Source organism: Moschus berezovskii, chromosome 15 (genome assembly GCF_049115385.1).
Source record: "Moschus berezovskii isolate FMDL1 chromosome 15, NW_MosBer_1.0, whole genome shotgun sequence".
Classification (NCBI taxonomy): Eukaryota; Metazoa; Chordata; class Mammalia; order Artiodactyla; family Moschidae; genus Moschus; species Moschus berezovskii.
The window spans coordinates 8,048,873-8,071,353 of record NC_142474.1 but is presented as its reverse complement, the minus strand read 5'-3'; the positions used below and the strand labels follow the sequence as shown (position 1 = coordinate 8,071,353).

Genomic DNA, 22,481 nt, shown 5'->3' with positions numbered 1-22,481 from the left:
TTCTCCAGGCGTGGATACTGGAGTGGGTAGCCATTCCCTTCTCCAGGGGATCTTGCCAACCCAGAGATCAAACCTCGGTCTCATGTATTACAAGCAGATTCTTTACCGTCTGAACCACCAGATTGGAAGCGTGATAAATAAACTTACATCCATTGAATTAAATAGCCACAGTAGGGACTTCCCCGGAAGTCCAGTGGTTAAGACTGCACTTGCAATGCAGAGGACTCGGGTTTGATCCCTGGTCAGGGAACTATCACATCCCACATGCCACGCAACATGGCCAAAAAATAAAAAGACAGATAGTCACATTGGACTCAAATCCATGGTTGCAAACTTGGCAGCTCACAGCCAAGCCTGGCCCTCAGGTGCATCTTTGTTTGATTTATACTGTGTTTTAAATAAAGATAACTTGTAAAAATTGAGAGAGTGCGCATAAAAATCTGGATTTCTAGTTTCTCTGAAGATGCTGAATGCTCTAGAAGTGCTGGGCCTGTGTCCCCACCTGGGAACCTGGCCGCCACCACTGGGGACTGAGGGGCAGCTGCAGCGAACGTGAGTGACTGCCACCCCCTCTTGCCCTTCGTTTTTGTGAGCACCTATTCTGTTTCAGGCCCTGTTCAGAGCAATAGAAATCTAGGTGAATCCTCCGTCACTGTCAAAGCAAACCCTTGGCACCTGCTATGTGTCAGGCATTAACGTGTATTAACACTTTAGTGTCTGCAACTCTAAGAAGTGGACACTTGTTTTACAGGTGAGACACAGGTTAAGTAGCTTGATTGAGATGACAGTTTAGTGATTGCCAAATTTGAACCTAAGTAATCAGACTCCAGGGCGTCCCGGGTGGCACAGTGGTAAAGAATCTGCCTGCCAGGGCAGGAGACACAGGTTCAATCCCTGGATCAGGAGGATCCCCTGGAGAAGGATATGGCTGTGCACTGTAGCACTGTTGCCTAGAAAACCCCATGCCTTGCGGGCTACAGCCCGTGAGGGTGCAGAAGAGTTGGACGCAACTTAGAGACTAAGTAACAACAGGTCTGACTAGAAAGTCCATTTTCCTAATTACTGTTTCTCATGTAATTATTACACCCCTATTGGATTATGAGCCCATTTTACAGATGTGGAACTTGAGGCTTGGGGAGTTGAGTAATTGGCTTAAAGTCACACAGCTCGTGGCAGGGCCAGGAATTAAACCCAGTCCCCTGGCTCCAGAGTCTCTGCTTCTAAACTCAAGATCTTAAGGGTCTTCAGGCCCCAGATGTTCATCCCCCACCCCCAGTGGTGCTACCCACAAACACCTCATCTCTCTCCTTTTTTTGTGACTTGGAGCTGTCTGCACCCTTTCCAATGCCAGGGGGTCAGCTGGGGCCAAGGGAAAGACTTTGGGGGTGAGCAAAGGGGCAGAGAGAGGTTGCTTCCAAATTCAGGCCAGGCAGGGCTGGCAGGGTCAGGTTACACACACACACACACACACACACAGTGTACACGTGTTTCTTTCTCTTGATTGTTAGTGTGGGCAGTGAGCTCTGGGACTCAGCAGGGGACATTCCACTCTAGCTGTGGCCTCAAGTGTTAGACTCAGCTCCTCTTCCTGCCTGACCTCTAGTCTCCCTCCTCCTGGGCCCGCCCCTTCTGTTACAGAGTGACCACGAGGGTCCAGCCCCAAGGAGGACCCCAGGAGGCATGGACCACAAGGCATACACTCTGGGAGGTCTTTAGCGGAAACTCGAACCAAGAAACCCCCCAAGGCTTCCATTGTGTTTCCTACTTTAACTTCTACCTTTTGAAAGTCTCTAGCCTAGTGGCCTAATCTCTTGGGGGCTCATTTGCCTCTTCTGTTAAGTAGAATAATTAGTCCACCAAGCTCATGGTTGATGTGAGGTTGAAATGACTTAAAATGTGGAGAGGGCTTGGTGTTTTTAAAAGGTACAGAATCGATCTAAACTCCCTCCTCTTGGCCAGGGGGCTCTGCTTTGTGTCCCTGGCAGCCTCTCAGGCTGGACTACACCCCATCGGCCCTGCCCACGGCGCCCAGCCCCCGGCCTTGTTTCTTTTGCTCTAACTGACAAGTCTGATTCTGCCCTCAGGACCTTCACATTTGCTGTTCCTCTGCTTGAACCAGGTTTCCTCCCATCACAGGTCCGTCACTTCATCCTTCAGTTCTTATCAGAGAGGTCTTTCCTTTCAAAAGTAATCATTTGTTTATTCATTCAAGAAATGTTGACTCAAGCACATGCCCAGCATTGTGTAAGTACTAGGAAGAAAATACAAAACCTTTGCCTCCTGGAGCCTAACCCGGGGTGCTGGTAGGGCGAGGGTCTGATGATAACAGTAGATAAAGCATGGTGGATGGTGTCACGTACTGTGCTGTGGGGGGCAGAAAGCAAGGTGGGGTAAGAAATGTGGGGACATGGGATTGCAGTTTTTGTTAGGGGCGCTAGAAATAATGTCACTGGGAAGGGAACACTTGAAGAAGGACCTGAAAGAGCAAGTTCCCTGGCCATCCAGTGGTTAAGAATCCTCCTTGTGATACAGGGGACTTGGGTTTGATCCTGGTCAAAGAAGTAAGATCCCACATGTCTTGAAGCAACTAGGCATGTGCACTGCAATGAAAGGTCCCACATGATGCAATGAAGATCCCATGTGTCATAACTGAGGCCCAACACAGCAAATAAATAGATTAATTTAAGGATGAAAAGAAAGAAAAAAAGACCTGAAGGAGGTGTGCAAGAGCACTTCATGGTGACAGAGAGGAAGAGCCTTAGAAGCAGAGGAAATAGCATGTGCAAAGGTCCTGAGGCAGCAGCTGTCCCAGAGCACATGAGGAGCAATAACGAGCTTGGTGTGGCTGGAGCCCAGTGAGCAAGGGACCAGTGGCAGGGAGACGAGGTCAGAGAGGCACCCAGGATCAGACTCCGTGAGCCCTTGGAAGGACTTGGCTTCTACCCTGAGCGAGGTGGGAGCTGTGGGAGGGTTGCGAGCAGATGAGAGATGGTCTGATCTTCGCTGACAGGATCCCTCAGGCTGCACGTGAGAAAGGACTGGGGATGCACACAATGGGAGTCCAGGGGCTAAGGAGGAGGAGTTACAGTGAAGTGAGAGGCCACGGTGGCTTAGATGGGGTGGTGGTGATGGAGGGGGAGAACAGGTCAGGTCCTGGAGCAGCTTGAGGGGGAAGCCAGCAGAACATCCAGCCATGCTGTTCTGTTTATTTTGTTTGTATTCCTACTCCCTGCCCGGCGTGTTGTGTCTGCTCACTTGCTTTTTGTCTGCCCCTCCACCAGAATGTAAGCTCTCTGAAGGCAGATCTTACCTACTTTAGTTGCCTACATATCTGCTGAGAACAAGGTATGATGCATGCTGCTGCTGCTGCTAAGTCACTTCAGTCGTGTCCGACTCTGTGGGACCCCATAGACGGAAGCCCACCAGGCTCCCCCGTCCCTGGGATTCTCCAGGCAAGAACACTGGAGTGGGTTGCCATTTCGTTCTCCAATGTGTGAAAGCGAAAAGTGAAAGTGAAGTCGCTCAGTAGAGTCCGACCCTTAGCGACCCCACGGACTGCAGCCCACCAGGCTCCTCCGTCCATGGGATTTTCTAGGCAAGAGTACTGGGGTGGCTTGCCATTGTCTTCTCCGATGATGCGTAGTAAGTGCTTAAAAAATACTTGTCAATAGAAAACAAACTTACAGTTACCAAAGTGGGGGGCAGGGATAAATCAGGAGTTTGAGATTAATAGATACAGACTACTATATATAAAACAGATAAATAACAAGCACCTGCTGTATAGCTCAGAGAACTATACTCAATATCTTGGGGTTTTAATTAATTAATTAATTTCAATGCACCATCTCTTAGGTGCTGCATGTAGGATCTATTTCCCTGACCAGGGATCAAACCTCGAACCCCGGGATTGGGAGTGTACAGTCTTAGCCCCTGGACCACCAGGGAAGTCCCAGTAGGCTTTTTTTTTTTTTTGGCTGTGCTGCATGGCCTGCGGGATCTAAGTTCCCTGACTAGGGATCGAACCCACATATGCTCCAGTGAAAGAGCAGTCTTAACCTCTGGACCACCAGGGAAGTGCCTATAGTCAATACCTTGCAATAACCTATAACGAAAGAAAATATGAATCACTTTGCTGTACACTTGGAACATTGCAAATCAACTATACTTCAGTTCTTTAAAATGATACTCACCATGTTTAAAAAGAAGAAGAAATGCTTGTAAAAGGAATCAAGACAGGAGACACAGCATTCTGCAAGACTATAGGGTGCGGTGATTAAATGAGCTCCACCCTCTGTGAACTCACAGCCTTAGCACAAGCTGTGTCGCCTGTCTGCAGTGCCCTCCCTTGCTGCTGCTGCTTTTTTTAAAGACAGTTCGATTTCTGATCACCAGGCAGCACAGTCCTTATAAAACCTTGAATGTTGGGCCAAACCCCCTTCGCGGCATTTCCCCAGTCTTAGTGGTTCCTGCCCCTCCCCAGAAATAACTACTGTCATCAGCGTTTCGTGTTCCTGTTATTGAAGAGTTCTTCTGTTTAACGTGTGCATAAATGCATACCTCTGTAATGTAAAGGATATACGTTTATGTTCTCAAATTCTCCAGTGCATCTAAATCACCTTGGAAGTTCTGTTGGCACAGCAGTTGCAGGGCCCCATTCCCACATTTCTGCTTCTGTCATGGTTTGGGGCTGGGGCCCAAGAATTTGCATTTCTAGCAATTCCCAGACAATGCCGATGTTACCAGTCCAAGGACCATGCTTTGAGAACCAGGCTTCAGGACTGGTTTTAAACCTGGGTGCATGTTGGACTCTCCTGGGAAGTGTTTTGGTAAAAATTTAATGCACATGTCCAGATCTTACCCCAAAGAGTCTGATTTAGTTGTTCAGAAATGTGACCCAGGGAGTGAGTTGGTTTTTTTTTAAATTTTTATTTTTTGACTGCCCCAGGAGGCATGTGGGATCTAAGTTCTCCTGACCAAGGATCGAACCCCACCCCCTGCATTAGAAGCACAGTGTCTTAATCACTGGACCACCAGAGAAGTCCTGAGATGTTTTTAAAGCTCTCCAAATGCACCCAGTTTTATGCACCCAAGGTTAATGACCCCTGCTCTAGACAGTGAATTACTTCAGGACAAAGACAGTTTTTTATTCCTACATATGCATTTAAATTTCTGTTCCTAATTAGCACACAGCTCAGTGCCTGACTTATGGTAGATCCTTAAAAATTATTTATGGTTGGGTGGGTGAGTGAGTGAATGGAGGTGAAGTGGATGCTTGATTAGGTGGATGGATGGGTGGTAGATGAATAGAATAGCCTAGGGGCTTCCCAGGTGGCACTAGTGGTAAAGAACCTGCCTGTCAATTCAGGAGACGTAAGAGACGCAAGTTTGACCCCTGGGTGGGGAAGATTCCCTGGAGGAGGGCATGGCAGCCCACTCTACTGTTCTTGCCTGGAGAATCCCATGGACAGAGGAGCCTGGCAGCCTTCAGTCCATGGGGTCACACAGAGTCAGACAGGTCTCAAGTGACTTAGCACAGGGAACCACAGATAACTTCAGGTTGATATTGGTTTTGAATCCTTAGTAATGCTTCTTTGACTTCCCCTTGCCTCATTTTCCATATGTATAAAGCAGAGAATAAAATGTTCTGGGGAATAAAAGAGATAAGGCCCATGCAGTCCTTAGCAGCGTGCCTGGTTCGTAGGAACCACTTGAGAAACAGACGCTATCGTTCATTACCATCTAAGGCAAAATTGGATTTGAATTATATCCCATCTTCTGGAAGGAGTAGGGAAAAAGTTACGGAACTAAGGAAGCAAAGCTGAATCAAGAAAAAAGAAAAAAAATTTTTTTTTGTTTTAAAATGCAGACACATTTTGCAAAAGCTGAGACTGTAATCTCATTAAGTGTTTCCTTGGAGAGGTGAAGTCACCACCCTGTGAAACAAGCGGGCTGTCATCTGCACTCAGACCACCTGCGCCTCCTCTGCCCCTGGGCGTGATGTGGTTTCATTTCCAGTTTCAGTCACCAGTTCTAGCCAGGGGCTGGCAGGTTTTCCTTCATTTCCCCCAAGCCAGGTTGAGCCGCCCAGAGCTTTGCCTGGGTCTGGCCTGGGGAGGCACAGATCAACTTGACCTTTGCCATTTTGAAGCCTTTTTCAGCGGGCTTCCTGGGGGGCCTCCGCCCCCAGAACGACCTCTACCTGTGCGGTGCGCACGCCGGACTCCTCATACAGTGCTCCCTCCTGCCCTGGTCTTGGTGCCGCTTAAAGCACCCACAGAAGGGAGATGAGCTGATGAAATTTACAGGCATGCACCTTCTGCAGCACAGACCTGCCTCAAGACATCTCGCGTTAGAAACTATCTCATCTCATGGGGATCAGTTGGAAGTGGCCCCTGAGGCCCAATTAGACAACATAATAGTGGTGACTGCCTTCAGAATCATTCGTTTCTTAATCCTCTCAGTGAAAGGAGAGGTTTTAAAAAAATGTGTGAACATTCAAATTGGGTTTACAATGGAAGTGGATTAAGCGAGAGCCCCAGGAGAATAGAAAGCTACTAATAGCTCCTCTGTGTTGATCAGTTACCATTTGGTAGGTACCTGCTTTGCAGCAGCCCTGCAGGGATGAGATGGTGCCCCGTTTTGTGGATGTGGAAACTGAGGTTTAGGGAAAGGAAGTGATGGACCCAGGGCCATATAGTGCAGCAGAGTCAGGATTTGAATTTGACCCTTCAGCCCATGTACTTTCTTTGGAAGGAACAATAAGACAACAAATTATGAGACTTGAGTTGTAAATCTGGCCCACAGTAGGTGCATGGTAAGCATTGTTGAATGAATGAATCAACTGTATCTGCCCGTGGGTAAGTTACATCACACAATCACACACACGCAGTCACACAATACATGTGCACTCACACACACAGACTCCAGCTCAAGTTTCCTCATATTACCTTAGATCATTTATATTCCCTTCTTGGCCCCGGTATGCATTTGAGTTTGTGACTTCTGGAATGAAGATTTATTTTTATGAAGCCAGAATTGGAACTTCTTAGTAATTTGCAATTCCTGATTAGCCTGTGGTCTAAACTCTCACTACTCGAAGTGGGGTTTCCGGGCCTGCCGTGTCAGTGTCACCTGGGAGCTTCCTTGACCTACAGACTTGCAGTCTGTATTTTAATAAGATCCCCGGGCGAATCCTGTGCAAAGTCGCGTTCCAGGTGCTCTTCCCTGTAACCATGCCTTCTTTTGCACCTTGGTACAGTTATAATTAAGGACTTTACCTGTGTATTTGTTTACCGTCAGTCTCCCCTGCTAAGCGGGCTTCCCTGGTGGCTCAGACAGTAAAGTATCCACCTGCAATGCAGGAGACCCAAGTTCAGTCCCTGGGTTGGGAGGATCCCCTGGAGAAGGGAATGGCTACCCACTCCAGTGTCCTTGCTTGGAGAATCCCGTGGACAGAGGAGCCTGGTGGGCTGCACTCCATGGGGTCACAAAGAGTTGGACACGAATGAGCGACAGACACTTCCGCTTTCACTCCCCTGCTAAACCGGAGCGTCCGTGAGTACAGGAACCCTGACTGGTTTTGCTGATTCTTGTAACCCGTTACAATGAGTGAGTGAGGTGAATGAGTGAGTGAGGTCACCCTGAGGCTCTGGCTATCTGTTTAGCTGATCCTTCTCCCTTCATCCGGAAGAAGCTGGGGAGGAAGAAGGGACTTAGAGCTTTCAGTTCACAAATGAAGGAAGCTCTCTGCCCATCCCTTGAGAGCCAGCTGCCCCAGTTTCTGTGTTAACCACATCCCTCGGAGACACGTCATGAAGCTTGGCGTTAATGGATTTGGCTACGGTGAGGTGGGTCACCAGGGCTGTTTTCACACAGGCAGCATGGATTTAGTGCTAGTGCTAAGTCCGTCCCACTCTTTGCAACACTATGGACCATAACCCTCCAGGCTCCTCTGTCCATGGGATTCTCCAGGCAAGAATACTGGAGTGGGTTGCCATTTCCTCCTCTAGGGGATTTTCTCAACCCAGGGGTGGGACCCGCATCTCAGGCGTCTCCTGCGTTGGCAGGCAACTTCTTTACCACTAGCGCCACCTGGGAAGCCCCAACATGGATATAAGTCACCATCAACGTGGATATAAGTTGCCATCCGTGACTCTGCCATTGACCCCAGTCTTGTCCATCATGGCATGTTCAGTGGAGTGGCCAAGTCTGAGAACAGAACACTGTGGTCAGTGGGAAGGGCATCTCTCCCTTCCAGGCTCTGGATCCCACTGGCATCAAAGGGCTGATGCTGCAATAGCCTGTGGGGTCTTCACCACCCTTGGGGCTCACTTGAGAACAAAAGCTAACACGTCTTCTGCCCCTTTGCTAAGGGTCCCATGTTTGTGATGGGGCAACCAGGAGCAGTATGACCCCTCCCCCTCGATTGCCAGCATGCCCTCTGGGCCTGGGACACTGGCCTCATGGAGAGACTCGTGACCGCAGTCGACATTCTCTATCCCTCTGGCAAGCTGGGGTGCGATGGGCGTGCTGCTGTCCAGAGGGTCATCCCTGCAACCAGGGGCATTGCCAAATCTGTGGGCCAGATCATTCCTGAGCTACATGGAATACTGTCTGGCATGGTCTCCACCCCATGTAAGTCTAGCTCTGACTTACCATTTGGAGAAAGCTGTCACATACCACAGCAGCCAGAGAGTGGTGACTCTGGGAGTCCCTGAAAGGTATCCAGAGCTACCCCGAGAACCAGGCTGTTCCTGCAACGTGAACAATAATGCCTCTTCCACCTTTCATGCTGGGGCTGGCGTTGCCCACATGACTACTCCATCAGGCCCTTTCCTGATACGCAGGAAAATGTATGTATGTATACCCAGAGGATGTGTGGCTCCATCTGCAGCTGGGCCTCCTGGTCCACAGGACTGATATCCCTGGACCCCAGCAGAGGAAGAGAGAGGCTCTCTGCTTTTGGGGAGTCCCTACCCCACCTCTGCACCCAGAGAGTTGAGCGTGGCCATCCTTGACACAGTCCCACTCCAGGGCCTGCAGGAAGGGAAGGAACCTGAGGACCCAGTGTCGTCCCATCCCATCAGGATTCTCCAGGATGTCCATGCCATCCTTACCAGGGAAAGAAAGGAAGAAGAAAGGGAAAGAGATTATTCTCTATAGAACACATTCATTTTCCAGGTTCTTAATTCTCCCAGGCATCTTGGATTCAAACAAAGTTAAATGTGATACCAGTTTTAAAAAATAAAAATAGGAGAAAGACTGTGCTTTTCAAAAAGTACATCATCTACAGAAGGAAAATCTCTTAGCACTGACTGAAGGCCTGTTTCTGGCTTGCACAGTCTTCCTGGGGTTGTTGGGGTGGAAGAGGGAGAGGATAGGAGGTTTGCACAGCCAGAGAGGGAGACGGGCCCGCCTGGGGAGGGCAGAGCATGCAGCGGTTCAGAGGAATGGAGGAGGCAATCGGCACCGCATGAACCCACAAACCGGGGCGCAGAGGTTGCAGGCAGGGGAAGATGCTTTCTTCACATTCCTAGAATGCCGAGTTCATCTGAGCCCACGGGACTGTTTCCATAGATTTTGATTTTTATGAATATTTACATGTTTATTAAAACATACTCAAAATGTTTAATTCAGTATCTTACGTAGTATTATTACTAAACATAAATCACACGCTTCTTACCAGTAATGAAACTGAGGCTGTTTCAGGAGACCGTCCTGGGGGAAGCTGAAGAAGGGGGATATGGGAGGCTCTGCCTGGGGCAAAAACCCAGGGCAGGGACATTAGCCATGAGGGAGCACCCACTGGGAGCCAGGGCCTTTCCTTGGCACTGGACCCCTGTTGGCCTGACTTTTTATGAAGACGACACAGAGGAAGATATGTTATATTACAGTCACTGAGCACACACACACACACACGCACGCATGCACTCACACACGCGCACACACGCACACACACGTTCTCACATTTATAGCTGGAGTAAAAGTTTTCCACGATTCCTTCTCGTGTGCTGTGTGGCCAATATATGCTGATGCTGTCCGTCCTATTTTATTTTTAAATTCTAGCTATAGCTCTCTAAGTGGTCTTTGGGACTTGCCTCCTCATCCTAGTAGCTTGGGACTCAAACAGAATTTGACTCAGCCAAGGAGATGATTAAGGAAATGGACTTGGGACTCCCCTGGCGGTCTAACGGTTAAGACTCCACACTTCCAATGCAGGGGCACAAGTCCCATCCTGATCAGGGAACTAAGATCCCACTTGCCACAAGGCACAGCCCCCCCCAAAAAGAGGAAATAGACTTGGGACTAAACAGCCTTAGGTTCAAGTCCCAGTTTCCATGTCCGCAGGCTTGAGCAAGGCACCTCATTAGCCTTTGGAGCCTTGGTTTCCGCGTGACTACAGTGAGGGTATCTTTGTAGCATTGCCTTGGCAGTGAAGTGATTTCAGGCAGTTAACACAGAGCCTGGCACGTGTGAGCTTGTAGGTGGGGGTTGGTTGTTGTTAATGATGATGACTGCCCTGGTGGGCTGCTGTGCCCTACTTGGGAAACTGAACTCTGGAGCCAGACCACCTGAGCTCAGACCACGGATCTGTCCCTTATGACCTGTGTGTTCTTGAGTGAGTGATGTCAACTCTACCTCCCTTCATCTGTAACACAGGGGCGGGAACAGAACCTTCCTCAAGGTGGGGGGGAGGGTTATGAGGATTAAAATAATGAATCCAGGTAAGAGGTTTAGAAGAGTTTGGCACGTAGCAGGCACAGGGTAAATGATGGACAGAATCATCAACGTTGCCATCATCACCATCTCATTTCATCCTCACGCACCCTTGTGAGATAAATGCTTTCCCCCATTTCACAGGAGGGTGCCCTGCGCCCTGGAGACTAGAGGTGATCTGCCCCGAGTCTCAGTGCTGACTCAGAGGTACAGTTGGGAGTGCAGGTTGGTTTACAGAGCGGCTCAGAGCTCTGGAGGGCATGGAGCTTTTCTCGAGAGGCACAGGGTCACCCCTGCCCCTGCCCTGCAGACCAGGGAGTGTGAATTGGCAGGTTGGTACAGTCAGTCGACACCTCATTTAGAACTTGCCGGGGCTCCACACTGAGGACATTGTGTTGTCTTTGTTTAAGATGACACAGCACAAAATCCTCCCCAGTGAACTGATGGTGTTTAAAATGACCCTCTTGGCAACATCTCTCCCAGCATCTCTCCTCTTCATCATCTGATCATTGCCTCCCAACCATGGTTGGAGGGTGAGTACCCAGGGACACAGCCCTTGTACCAGGGCCTCAGGTGTCTCCTGTCTCCCTCCCCACACTCTAGTTGGAGCCTCGGAGACAATCCAAGATGTGTCTCCCCGAAGTGCTGGAGCCAGCCCCACCTGAACCCCAGGACTGAAACTGGGGAGGGAGAGGAGGAATATCAATGTGATGTCCTCAGAAGGAAGGAAAATGGGTGTTGGATAGCCAAAGCCAACCAGTATCTGCCTTTCTGGATTTCTGGGGTTGCCTTTAAAGCAAGGAAAAAGTGGGTCTCCATCCAGGAGTAGAAATGGTGCCAGCTGCCATCTAATCATGGGCCTGGCTCAAGCACATTCTTTCTGTCTCTTTGGCCTCCGTTTCTCCATCTGTACAATGGGTGGGGGAATGGATTCCACCCCGATGTTTCAAGATGCTATAGATTGTATATACATAGTCTTTCAGTTAGTACCTGGAGACAAAGCACACCCAGAGAAGGTTTTTCAAGAAGGAAAGTGCTACATTGATGTGGCTTGGATAAGCTTGTGTGCTTGAGAAAGTCCCTGACAGCAACTCCGTGAATTTCTTCCCCCTCAACCTGGCGTCTGAAGTCACAGCTTCTTGGGACCGTCTCTCTGACAGCTCAAGTTCTTCAAATGTTTTTTCCCCTCCAGGCATCACCACATTGGCTCCGAGTGCGTCCCAGCTCTTTGCAAGGTGAGTGCCTTGCCTTAGCTTCCTCTCACCGTCTCTCCCTTTTCTCCTTGGAGGCAGAGGCTCTGCAGCCAGACTCCCCGGAGAGGAATCCCAGTGATGCTCTTACTGGGTGAGCGACCTTGAACAAATGACCCCCACTTCCCCAGGCCTCAGTCTCCCCATCTGGAAAAAGGGAACAAAACTGATGTCTGTTTCACATAAAAGACACTTAGAATGGGGTCTGGAATAGGCTGTTCCGGGACTGTTGGCTCTCGGTTTCTCCTTTTTTCAATCTTTTCTTCCTTTCCTCCCTGTCCTTTCCTGTCACAGACTTTCTCTGTTCCTGTCTCCCTTCTTGCTTCTCTATCTCTCCCTCTCTGTTTTTCCTTCCTTCCTTTCCTCTCTCTTATCTCTCTCCTCCTTCTTCCCTTCTTCCTGCTCCAACATTTGCCCAACACTGCTCAATAACCAAATCTCCTAGGAGCTCTGGAGACTTGCAGGATCAATGAGACACAGCCCCTGCCCTCAGAGAGCTTCCAGTCTAATGGGAAATGGACCAGTAGATCAGAGATCTCAATATGATGAACAGTACAAATGCTCCACCAGAGCTGCATCCAGGGGTCGGTGGGAGCCTGGTGAGGAACAGGGCTTACCCAGGGCAATTGGGGAGCTGCCTTGTCTGCACCCCGCAGTGTGAGAAGCCCCAGGTTTGGCGGGACGGTCAGCATGGCCCTCCTGTGAATGCTCACTTCCTCCATAGTTGGATATTCTCTTCCCCAGATGACCCCGGAGAAGCTGTTTGTAAGGAACACACTTTTTCAGCCTTCCTGTCCCTCCAGAAGATGTTTTGGGGGTTGTCAGTAGCAACTGAGGTCAATTAAATCTGCCTAACTTGTTTTATGGCCTTGGGGTTAGAGAGCTTCTTCGTCCTCTCTCTGGCTTTTCATTCAAGCCCCAGTTTATTCCAAGAAATTCACATCAGTTTTGATGGGAAGCAGGAATTGATCATCTCGGATTTCCACCTTCAACTTCCAGACAGGTGTAAATTGGGAACATTTTCAAATAAAATTCTCTGCTCAGTGCTAAGTCCCATGCTCTGGATGTGTTTCCAGGCACCTCATAGGGTGGGAGTCTTGACTGATGAAACACCTTCCAATACTGGATCTGGAGTCTCCAGTTCAAGCGACTTTCTTATGTATCTTGGGACAAATTACAAAACAAACAACTTTCTTATGCATCTTGGAACAAATTCCCTGACCCTTTGGCACAGAAGTTGTCAAAAAGAAAGGGGGCCTGAGAACATCTTTTTATAATTCTGTGCATTTCTGCATCTGCCTCATACATGCCATTAGGCTTCATGTGTAGGAGAAACTCTGGAAATGAGAAGGTTTTACTGTACTAATGTGATCAAGTGGAATCAGATACAGGTTTGGGAATCTCATTACCATCTACTGATAAACTCATGGTCAGAATGATTAGATATAGTTTGTCAAGTTGCACAGAACTTTAGTGTCTGGGTTTTTGACCTAAAGGGCCTGGGTATCCCAGTGGAGTGGTTAAGGACGTGACCTCTGGAACCAGGGTTCAAATTGTGGATCAGCTGTGTGCATTCTCTCTGCCTCAGTTTTCTTATCTGTAAAATGGGGATAAGTAACTGCCTCCAAGGGTTGTCACAGTTGCTATGAGGTTTAAATGAGCCAGTCCACATACTGTAATCAGGACAGTGCCTGGAGTATCATAGACCCAAGAATTGTCCATGTTTTTTATCACAGGAAGGGCTGTTGAGGACAGTGTGAGAGCCAGAGGAAATTCTCAAGTCCAGCTGAATACAGCGCCCGGGAGAGCAGGCCCAGGCTTCCCAAAGCCTCCTCTGCAAGAGAAGGGGGAAACAAGGAGTGTGCATGTTCGTATGCGAATCTCTCCTGGTTTTAAAATATTGGCGACTGCAAATTAAGAAAAAGACTGCACTGGCCAAAGAAACTGCGTCTGTAGATTCACCGTCTTGTCCCCATCTGGTTAGAACGAGCTAACCTTGACTTTATTTATTGCTGCCTGCAGGACTGAGTCAGTCCCAGGTCCGTCCCTGAGCAGCAGCAAAGCTCCATGGTTACAAATGCGGGCTTAGGAGTCAGACTTGCAAGTTCAGATTCTGGATTTCCCGCTTTTTAGCCGTGACTTCTGGTCTCTGAGCTTCAGTTTTCTCTTCTCCAAAATGGGAGTTAGCAGAGCCTCTGCCCCAGGGAGGTGATATCAGTATGTGATGTGACTAGACCAGGTCAGGCCTGTGAGACACAATTCTTAGCCTGTGGTCAGAGCTCAGCGGTTACTGGCAGTCATTGTGTTATGGATGTCGTAGGTCAGCAGCCCTTTATTTACTTTTTTAGGATTTTTTACTAGTATTATTGAATTTTGGTTGCACGGGTCTTCATCGCCGCTCACGGCCTTTCTCTGGTTGTGGCAAGTAGGCTCTAGTTGCAGTGTGTGGGGTTCTCGTTGCAGGGAATGTGGGCTCAGTAGTTGTGGCACGCAGGCTTTGTTGCCCCGTGGCATGTGGGATCGTCCCAGACCAGAGATCAAACCCATGTCTCCCACATTTGCAGGAAGATTCTTAACCACTAGACCGCCAGGGAAGTCCCTCCATGGCCCTTTAAATCCTAGCCCTTCATGGAACTGATTATTCATCTTGGAGTAAGAAATCCATTTGTCTTCTTTGGTTGCAAGTAAGACAAATAGACCCCAAGTGTGTTCAGATGCTCAGTCGTGTCCGACTCTTTGTGACCCAAGGACCTGGTCTCCTCTGTCCATAGGCGTCTCCAGACAACAATCCTGGAGCGGATTGCCATTTCCTCCTCCAGGGCGTCTTCCCGGCCCAGGGATCGAACCCACATCTCTTACGGCTCCTGCATTGGCAGGCAGATTCTTTCCACTAGCACCACCTGGGAAGCCCAGATCCCAGCTGATATAAGCCCAAAAGGATTTCTTTTTTTTTTTTGGGGGGGGGGGCGGGGGGGAGGATCTGGAATAGCTCATAATGAAATCAAAACTGGAATAATCAGGTCTTGAGAAAGACCCAGAATAGGACCGCTTCTGGGATCCAAGCAGTAGGAAGGGAATAAAAGCAGTCTTTTCAGAATGTGGTTGTTGGAATGAATTATTCAGCCCAGGATTTCAATTCCCAGAATAGAATCTGATTGGATACTCTCACACCCTGTGCCCACCCCGTGGCCCAGAGCAGGGCATCTTGACTGGCAACCCTGTCAAAGCTGTATCAGTTGGGAATGTGTCTAAAAAAGGGTAGATAGTCACAGTGGAATAGGCTTTACTGTAGTGATCAATAAACCCTGGTCCCAGTGGATTAACACAACAAAGGTTTGTTTGTTACATAAAGCCCAGGGATTCATGGACCTCTCCAAGTCAGCTCTCCTCCACAGGCTGACTTGGGGTTCCAGGGTATAACCCTGCTGGCTCCGCCCTCTCAGCTGGTATCCTCCACAGTTGCTGCTGAAAGAGGAGAGAGGGCAGCAGATCTCAAGGAGATGGTTTTATTGGCTAAACCGCTGTGTTGAGCAGAATCCAGTCACGTGGTTGAATCTGACTGCAAGGGACCCGGGAAGTGTCGTTTTCCTGGTGCCCAGGAAGGGAAAATGAAATAGGACTTGATGAACATGTAAGTTGTCTCTTTCCTGGAAAAGAGTACATGGTGGTCCAGGGACTAGGATTAGTACTTTCATTGCTGGGACCAGGGTTCCTAACTGGGGAGGTAAAATCCCAAAAGTTGCAAGGCCAAAAAAATAAAAAATACCCAGAGGGAAATAGTGGTAGTGGTGATACCGGAGAAGGGGAGGAGGGATGTGCTAGGTTGGGCTTGGAGATTTAATCTTCTTTCTTCCACGCAGACCTTGCCCGCGTGTCCTACCCGGTCACCCTCCCTCGGCCATGGCAGCCTACGGCCAGACCCAGTACAGTGCAGGGATCCAGCAAGCTACCCCCTACACGGCTTACCCGCCTCCAGCACAAGCCTATGGAATTCCTTCTTACAGTGAGTACTGACCAAGCCCTTGCTTTCCCCGGGATCCCTAACATCATGGTTTTCATCCTGCTCAAATGCTTCAGTTAAAGGCAGAAAGAGGCACGCAGCCAGCCTGGTTTCGGATTGGAGATAGAGAAGACGGACAGACACTTTCAATACAGTTCAAGTTCTAGAGACTATGTCAAGGCCTCTTTTGATTGCACGGGTAAGAAACTTAACCCAAGCTGGCTTAGGGAAAATGGAAATTTAATGATTCACATACCGGTAAGCTTGGGGACACGGCTGATACCAGGGATGGCTGGATCCAGGTGCTCAGAGGATGCCAGGAGGAAAATGTCTCTCTCCATTTTCAGACGTTTTCCTCTGAGTTATCTTTACTTCTACCTGGGTTCTGCCAAGATAATCTAGAACTGAGATAAGGTGGCCCTTGGATATTTTTTAACCTATAAAATATACTTGACATTTGAAAAATTAATTGCCAGTTTTTAAATGGGAAGTGTTTACATAGAAATTCATATTTCTAATGTCTTTAAAAAAACAAACAACAGATGACTGGGCAGCACTGGGCCCACATTTTTGCGTCAAAAGTAGGTAACTGTGTAGGGCTGACCCTGTTAGCCTTTGTTGGCCACAGCCCTCTCCTAGCCCTCATTACTCAGTTAAATTAGCTGCCTGAAGATGTTTAAACTTGCAACCCCTGACCTAAAGGGAGAAAAAACAAATGAACTTTTAAAAATCGTAGGTTAAAGTAATTTCAAATTATGATGCTTGGGATGAAGGAAGACAAGATCGTGAAATGGAACAGAACAAGCAAGATTTAACTTAGGTTCCAGCTCCAAGGAAGGTCTTTTACACAAGGAGCTGATTCATCTGAGAACTGAGAGACGACCGTTAGTGAGCACGGGAAGAGAGGCATCCAGGCAGAGGATACCTGGGAATCCTGGGGAGATGGATTTGGCAAACCCCAGAAGCCCAGTGGCTGGAACACAGGGCCGAGATGAGATAGGCGAGGTCGGCAGTCTTAGCACCTGGGGAGGACTTTATCCCTGTGAAACAGGAACATATTGGCAGGTCTATAAACATAGGGCTATCTGATGCAATCTGGGGTTTTTTAAGATCACTTTGGGGCTTCCCTGGTGGTCCAGTGATTAAGAATCCACCTTGCAATCAAGGGACGCTGGTTCAGTCCCTGATCTGGCAAGATCCCTCATGCCTCAGAGCAACTAAGCCCGTGTGCCACAACTACTGAGCCAGCACTCTAGAGCCCACTCGCTACAACTGCCAAAGCCCACCTGCCTAGAGCCTGTGCTCTCCAACAAGAGAAGCCACTGCAGTGACAAGCCCTGGACGACAATGAAGAGGAGCCCCTGCTTGCCGCCATTTGAGAAAGCCTGCGTGCAGCAACAGAGACTCACCGCAACCAAGAAATAAATAAATATATCTTTTAAAAAAGAAGATCACTTTGGCTGCTGTGGGGAGATTGGATTGGAGAGAAGCAAGTTGGGAGGCTGAGGAAGCCTGGAGTGGAGTAAGCCATCCGGGGGCAGTAGACAGATTCCAGAACAGTTGTGGCGTCAGGTGACAGGTCATGGGACACCGGGTTGGGCGTCCGTCAGAGACACCATCGCTGACAGAGACACTGCATCTCTGGGATGCTGCCACCACAGCCTCAGGGCTCTGTGTCCACTCCTTCTAAACCCCCACTCAGCTCTCCAGGGAAGGTCCAATCATTATCCTCTTTCAAGGGATAAATAAATAGAGGCTCAGAGAGGATAAATAGCTCACCCTGGGTCCCCCAGTTGGTTGGTGGTAGAGGTGGAATTACACCTGGAAGCCTGGGCTCTGGAGTCCAAGCCCCTCACCGCTAAGCTCTGCTGCCTGAGCACACATTCCAGAAATCTTGGGGGATTACCTGTGATGGACCTCGGCCAACTGGTGTGGGCATCTTTTCTAACTTCTGTCCCTCCTGTGCCAGAAGACGGGTGATAAAATCACAGGTGAGTCACCCTGCCTGGCTGGCAGGCAAGACACATGAAACCAGATTATTTTTCAGCATAAAAGAGAACCCTAGCCCTACTTCCAGACAAAACATGGCATCCGGTGGAAATTAATTTGGTCCAAAGTCATTTTTAGTCCCAGTTACTTTCAGAGGCTCTCTGCCCTAAGAATATACCCTAAGTAGCAAGGTCACAAGGTCAGCAAGGTCCTGGGTTCACACCCCACCTCTGCCCCCTTGCTGGCCTTAAGACCCAGGGCGAGTCACCTCCTTCATACAATGGGAGTGATACTAAGTCTGTCTTCCTAACCGATGTTGCTGTAAATGGGATCATCTACATCCAGAATCAACTACCTTTTTCTTTAAAGGGCCAGTTCTTAAGTATTTTCAGCTTTCTGGGCCATGCAGTCTCTGTCACAGCCACTCAGCCTTTGGAGCATGAAACCAGCCAGACAATGTGTAAACTATGGAGTGTGTCTGTGTTCTAATAAAGCTTTATTTACACAAACAGTGGGCCACAGTGGGTCCACGGACCACAGTGTGCCAGCCCTTGATCTACATTAAGGGCTTAGCTCACGGGGCCTGGCCCAAGGGAAATGTTCAGTCAATACAGTAGAGGCCAGGCTGCCATGCACCTGGAATGTCCACATCACTGAGTAATGACAGGTGGGCTGAAAAGCCCTTTCCTCTCACACATGCCTGTGCCCGAGCAAGCAGTGTTTGCTCACTGTCTGGACAAACCTTGCTGAATCTTGTTAGGAAACTTTTCTCCTTGCTCCTTGGCAAATAGCGTTATTACCTTTGTTCAAATAGCTGCAGGGAAATAATAACACAGTTGAGCAAACTAGAGGCAAGGAGGTCAGGAGTATGGAGTGTTTTTTTCTCGATTTGTTATGCAAACATATTATGCAACATTTAAGACATATGTAAAACAGTAGCACTATAAATAACCATAAGCTGACCATCCAACATGAAAAATAAAGGGAGGTCATCTCCCTTTCCTGTCAAATACCCACATCCCTGGATTTGCTGATTACTGTCCCTTTCACTTGATTAATATTATTGCTCTGCCTTTCTTTATGTGGAATGCTATGCGCGCTCAGTCATGTCCAGCTCTTTTGTGACCCCATGGACTGTAACCCGCCAGGCTCCTCTGTCCATGGGATTTTCCAAACAAGAATACTGGAGCGGGTTGCTGTTTCCTTCACCAGGGGACGTTCCCAACCCAGGGATCGAACCTGTGTCTCCTGCATCGGCAGATGAACTCTTTACCAATGTACCACCTGGGAAGGCCTTGTGTAGAGTAGAGGTTGGCAAACTTTTTCTGTAAAGAGCCTGATAATAAGTATTTTTGGCTTTGTAGGCCATATGGTGTCTATCAAAGCTACTCAACTCTACCCTGAATTTTGATAAAAGCCACAGATAATACATAATTGAAAGGGTGTACAGGCATGCCTTGTTTTACTGCATTTTGCTCCCTTATGATTCACAGATACTGTGGGGTTTTTTGCTTTTTTTACAAACTAAAGGGTTGTGGCATCCGTGCTTTGATCTAGTCTGTCAAGGCCATTTTTACAGCATTTGCTCACTTCATCTCTCTGTGTTACATATTGGCAATATTTTAGACTTTTGCATCATTACTATATTTGTTATGGTAATCTGTCATCAGTGATCTTCGGTGTTATTATTGGATTATTTGGGAACTTCATGAAACGGCCCATATACGATGGCAGATTTAGTCAACCAATGTTGTGTATTCTGACTGCCCACCAACTGGCTGTTCCCTCATTTCTTTCCCTCTCCTCAGACTTCCCTGTTCCCTGACACGCAACAATATTGAAATTAGGTCAATTAATAACCCTTTGGTGGCCTCAAAGTGTTCGAGTGAAAAAAAAAGTCACACGTCTCTCACTTTAAATTTTAAAAATGCTAAAAATGATTAAATTTAGGAAGTCAGGTTGAAAGCCAAGACGGGACAACTAGGCTCCGGCACCAAACAGTTAGCCAAGTTGCTGTCATAATTGTCAGTGAAGTCATGCACCATCTAGTGCATAAAACCCCTTCACACCCATTACTGAGAGGCATCAAGAGGAAGCAAAGAAAGCCTAGACTTCAGGGTTACCTGATAACTGCAAGACTCTGATTAAGTGGCCGGGTTTTCTGAACCTCAGTTTCCACATCTTTAAAATGGGGAGAAACTTCCGTGGTGGTTCAGTGGCTAGGATACCATGCTTGCACTGCAGGGGGCGCAGGTTCGATTCCTGGTCGGGGAACTAAGCTCCCATATGCCTGCCTCTCAGTTTGGCAAAAATAAATAAATATATAAACTAAAATGAGGAAAGTCATATTGCCTATTTCATGGGATTGTTGTGAGTACCTCATTCACAGCTTTAGATATTCATTCATTCTCTTTCTTTTCATCTCCCAGCAATCCTGCCAGTGGGAATCAGCATCTTATTTCATAAGGGAGGAGACTTCCAGGCGGGGGTTGGAGGAGAAACTATCCAGGTCACCAAGTAATGTAGCAAACCGTCCTGGGCTCCTGCCCAGACCACTTGAGTCAGAATCCATTGTGTTTTTTAACCACATTAAGCATTCTCTTTATGAGGGTGAATGGGTGAGGAGGGAAATCATAACTACAAAACCATCCCCAGAACTAGCAGTGTTCTTTTTTTAAAAATGCAAATTTAAATAGTATTGAAATACTGTTTTACACCTATAAGATAAAGATAAGCAAAATTGATTACTTGTTCAATCAAAATACCATATATGGGCTACTGATGATAGATCAGCTTCCTCCCTCAATACAGTTCCTTCTCCAGCCAGCTGCTTTTGGAATGGGTGCCCTTGCCTTGGGGAAGCATGTCAGACTTTGGCTAAAGCAAAAGGCAGATTTGTAACTGTGGCCTTTGGATAAGTAGGTCCCTCCATGAGAAGAGTGCAGAGTATGTCTTAAGATTAAATGGCATCATCTTTACACAGGGAAGATGGTTCATTTAATACCTTCACCCCAAATCCTGATGGACTTTTAAGTCATGCATAGAGCTAGTCCTTGGAGTGCATGCTCAGTCATTCAGTCGTGTCCAACTCTTTGCGACCCCATGGACTGTAGCCTGCCAGGCTCCTCTGTCCATGGGATTATCCTGGCAAGAATACTGGAGTGAGTTGCCATGTCCTCCTCTGGGGTGTCTTCCCAACCTAGGGATCGAACCCATGTCTCCTCCAGTTCCTACATTGACAGGTGGATTCTTTACCATCGAGCCACCTGGGAAGACCCCAGTCCTTGGAGTAGGGGGTTATAAACTCATTACCCTCAGAGTCAGGCAGGAAGCTGACCACGTGTGCAAAAGATGATATCCACTTAGCCTGCCTTTCCTTTTCTCACTTTTGAACATGTCCTAGGATGTAAAAACAGAAACACCCAAAAAGACTGTGGTGAAACGTAGCACCTTAAAAACCAAGCTTCGTGTCTCAGAGACAGTATGGGAACCATGGTGACCTGGGGAGCTCACAAATTGGGGGCGCTTCTGGGGACAGCGTATTGTCATGTGGGAACACAGTCATGGGGTTTCTAGATCCCTGTTATTCAAAAGAGGCCATAAGTCTAGATTTTTGGGGTGAAATCTCCTGATTTTTAAACAAAAGCAACCGATTTCAGGTTTTCCTTTAAAGTACACAGGCCAAGGACACGTGGGACTGAGTTAGAGCTGAAGTAGAGTAACTTCCGCTCACAAACCACCAGTTTGCAACCGATTTGGAAGCTGATCAAACCACGTGCTGTCTTGATTCTGTAGCTCTTCTGCGGGAGACAAGGAAGCATTCTAATTGTATGTACCTGGTGCTTCTCTTTCCCCCTTCCAAGGCATCAAGACAGAAGACAGCTTGAACCATTCCCCCGGCCAGAGTGGGTTCCTCAGCTATGGCTCCAGCTTCAGCACCCCACCCACTGGACAGAGCCCGTACACCTACCAGATGCATGGTGAGTGTAGTGCTGTGCCCCTCCCTGCCGTCTCTAAGGCACTGCCCAAGTCGGGTGTCCAGTCGTTCGTTCATTTATTCAGCAGCTTTATTGAGTACCTACTGTGTGCCAGGACCTATCTCAAGTAGCGGAGTTGCAGTGGTGGGCAGAGGAGATAATGACTTCTGCCCTCATGGCGATTACAAGGGCAGGAGGGAGAGAATGACAATTAAACAAGGCAGCAAATAGCAAATGACTAATTTCAGAAGGGGTTGAATGCAATGAAGCCAATAAATGTGGTGTTGGGACAGAGAGTGATGAATAGTTGAGGGGTCCAGAGAGGCGGGAGAGGTACCTTTAATAGAGTCATCCAGGAAGGCTCTTGGAAGATGTGACATTGGACAGAAGCCTAAGTATGAGACAGAACTAGCCCTGCGCAGAACAGAGGGAAGAGCATATCCGGCAGAAGGAACAGCCTGTGCAAAAGCTCTGTGCAGGGGCGGGGGAGTGTCTTAATGTGTTTAGGGCACAAAATAGGGGCCAGTGGGGCTGGAGCAGGATTAGGAG

At 48.2% G+C, this 22,481-nt stretch overlaps 1 protein-coding gene across 5 annotated transcripts in view; it reads left to right on the top strand.

The window, feature by feature from the left end:
- Positions 1–22,481, top strand: part of EYA2 (EYA transcriptional coactivator and phosphatase 2) — a 265,824-nt gene that overhangs the window by 90,009 nt on the left and 153,334 nt on the right. For 3 of the 5 annotated variants that reach the window (XM_055438503.2, XM_055438512.2, XM_055438530.2), the window contains exons 3-5: positions 11,909–11,951; positions 15,827–15,969; positions 21,819–21,935. In XM_055438503.2, the coding sequence (XP_055294478.2) occupies positions 11,909–11,951; positions 15,827–15,969; positions 21,819–21,935 (303 nt within the window). Of the gene's footprint in view, positions 1–11,908; positions 11,952–13,546; positions 13,834–15,826; positions 15,970–21,818; positions 21,936–22,481 lie in introns of those variants that run through there. The other 2 variants (XM_055438546.2, XM_055438537.2) reach the window with 2 other exon arrangements.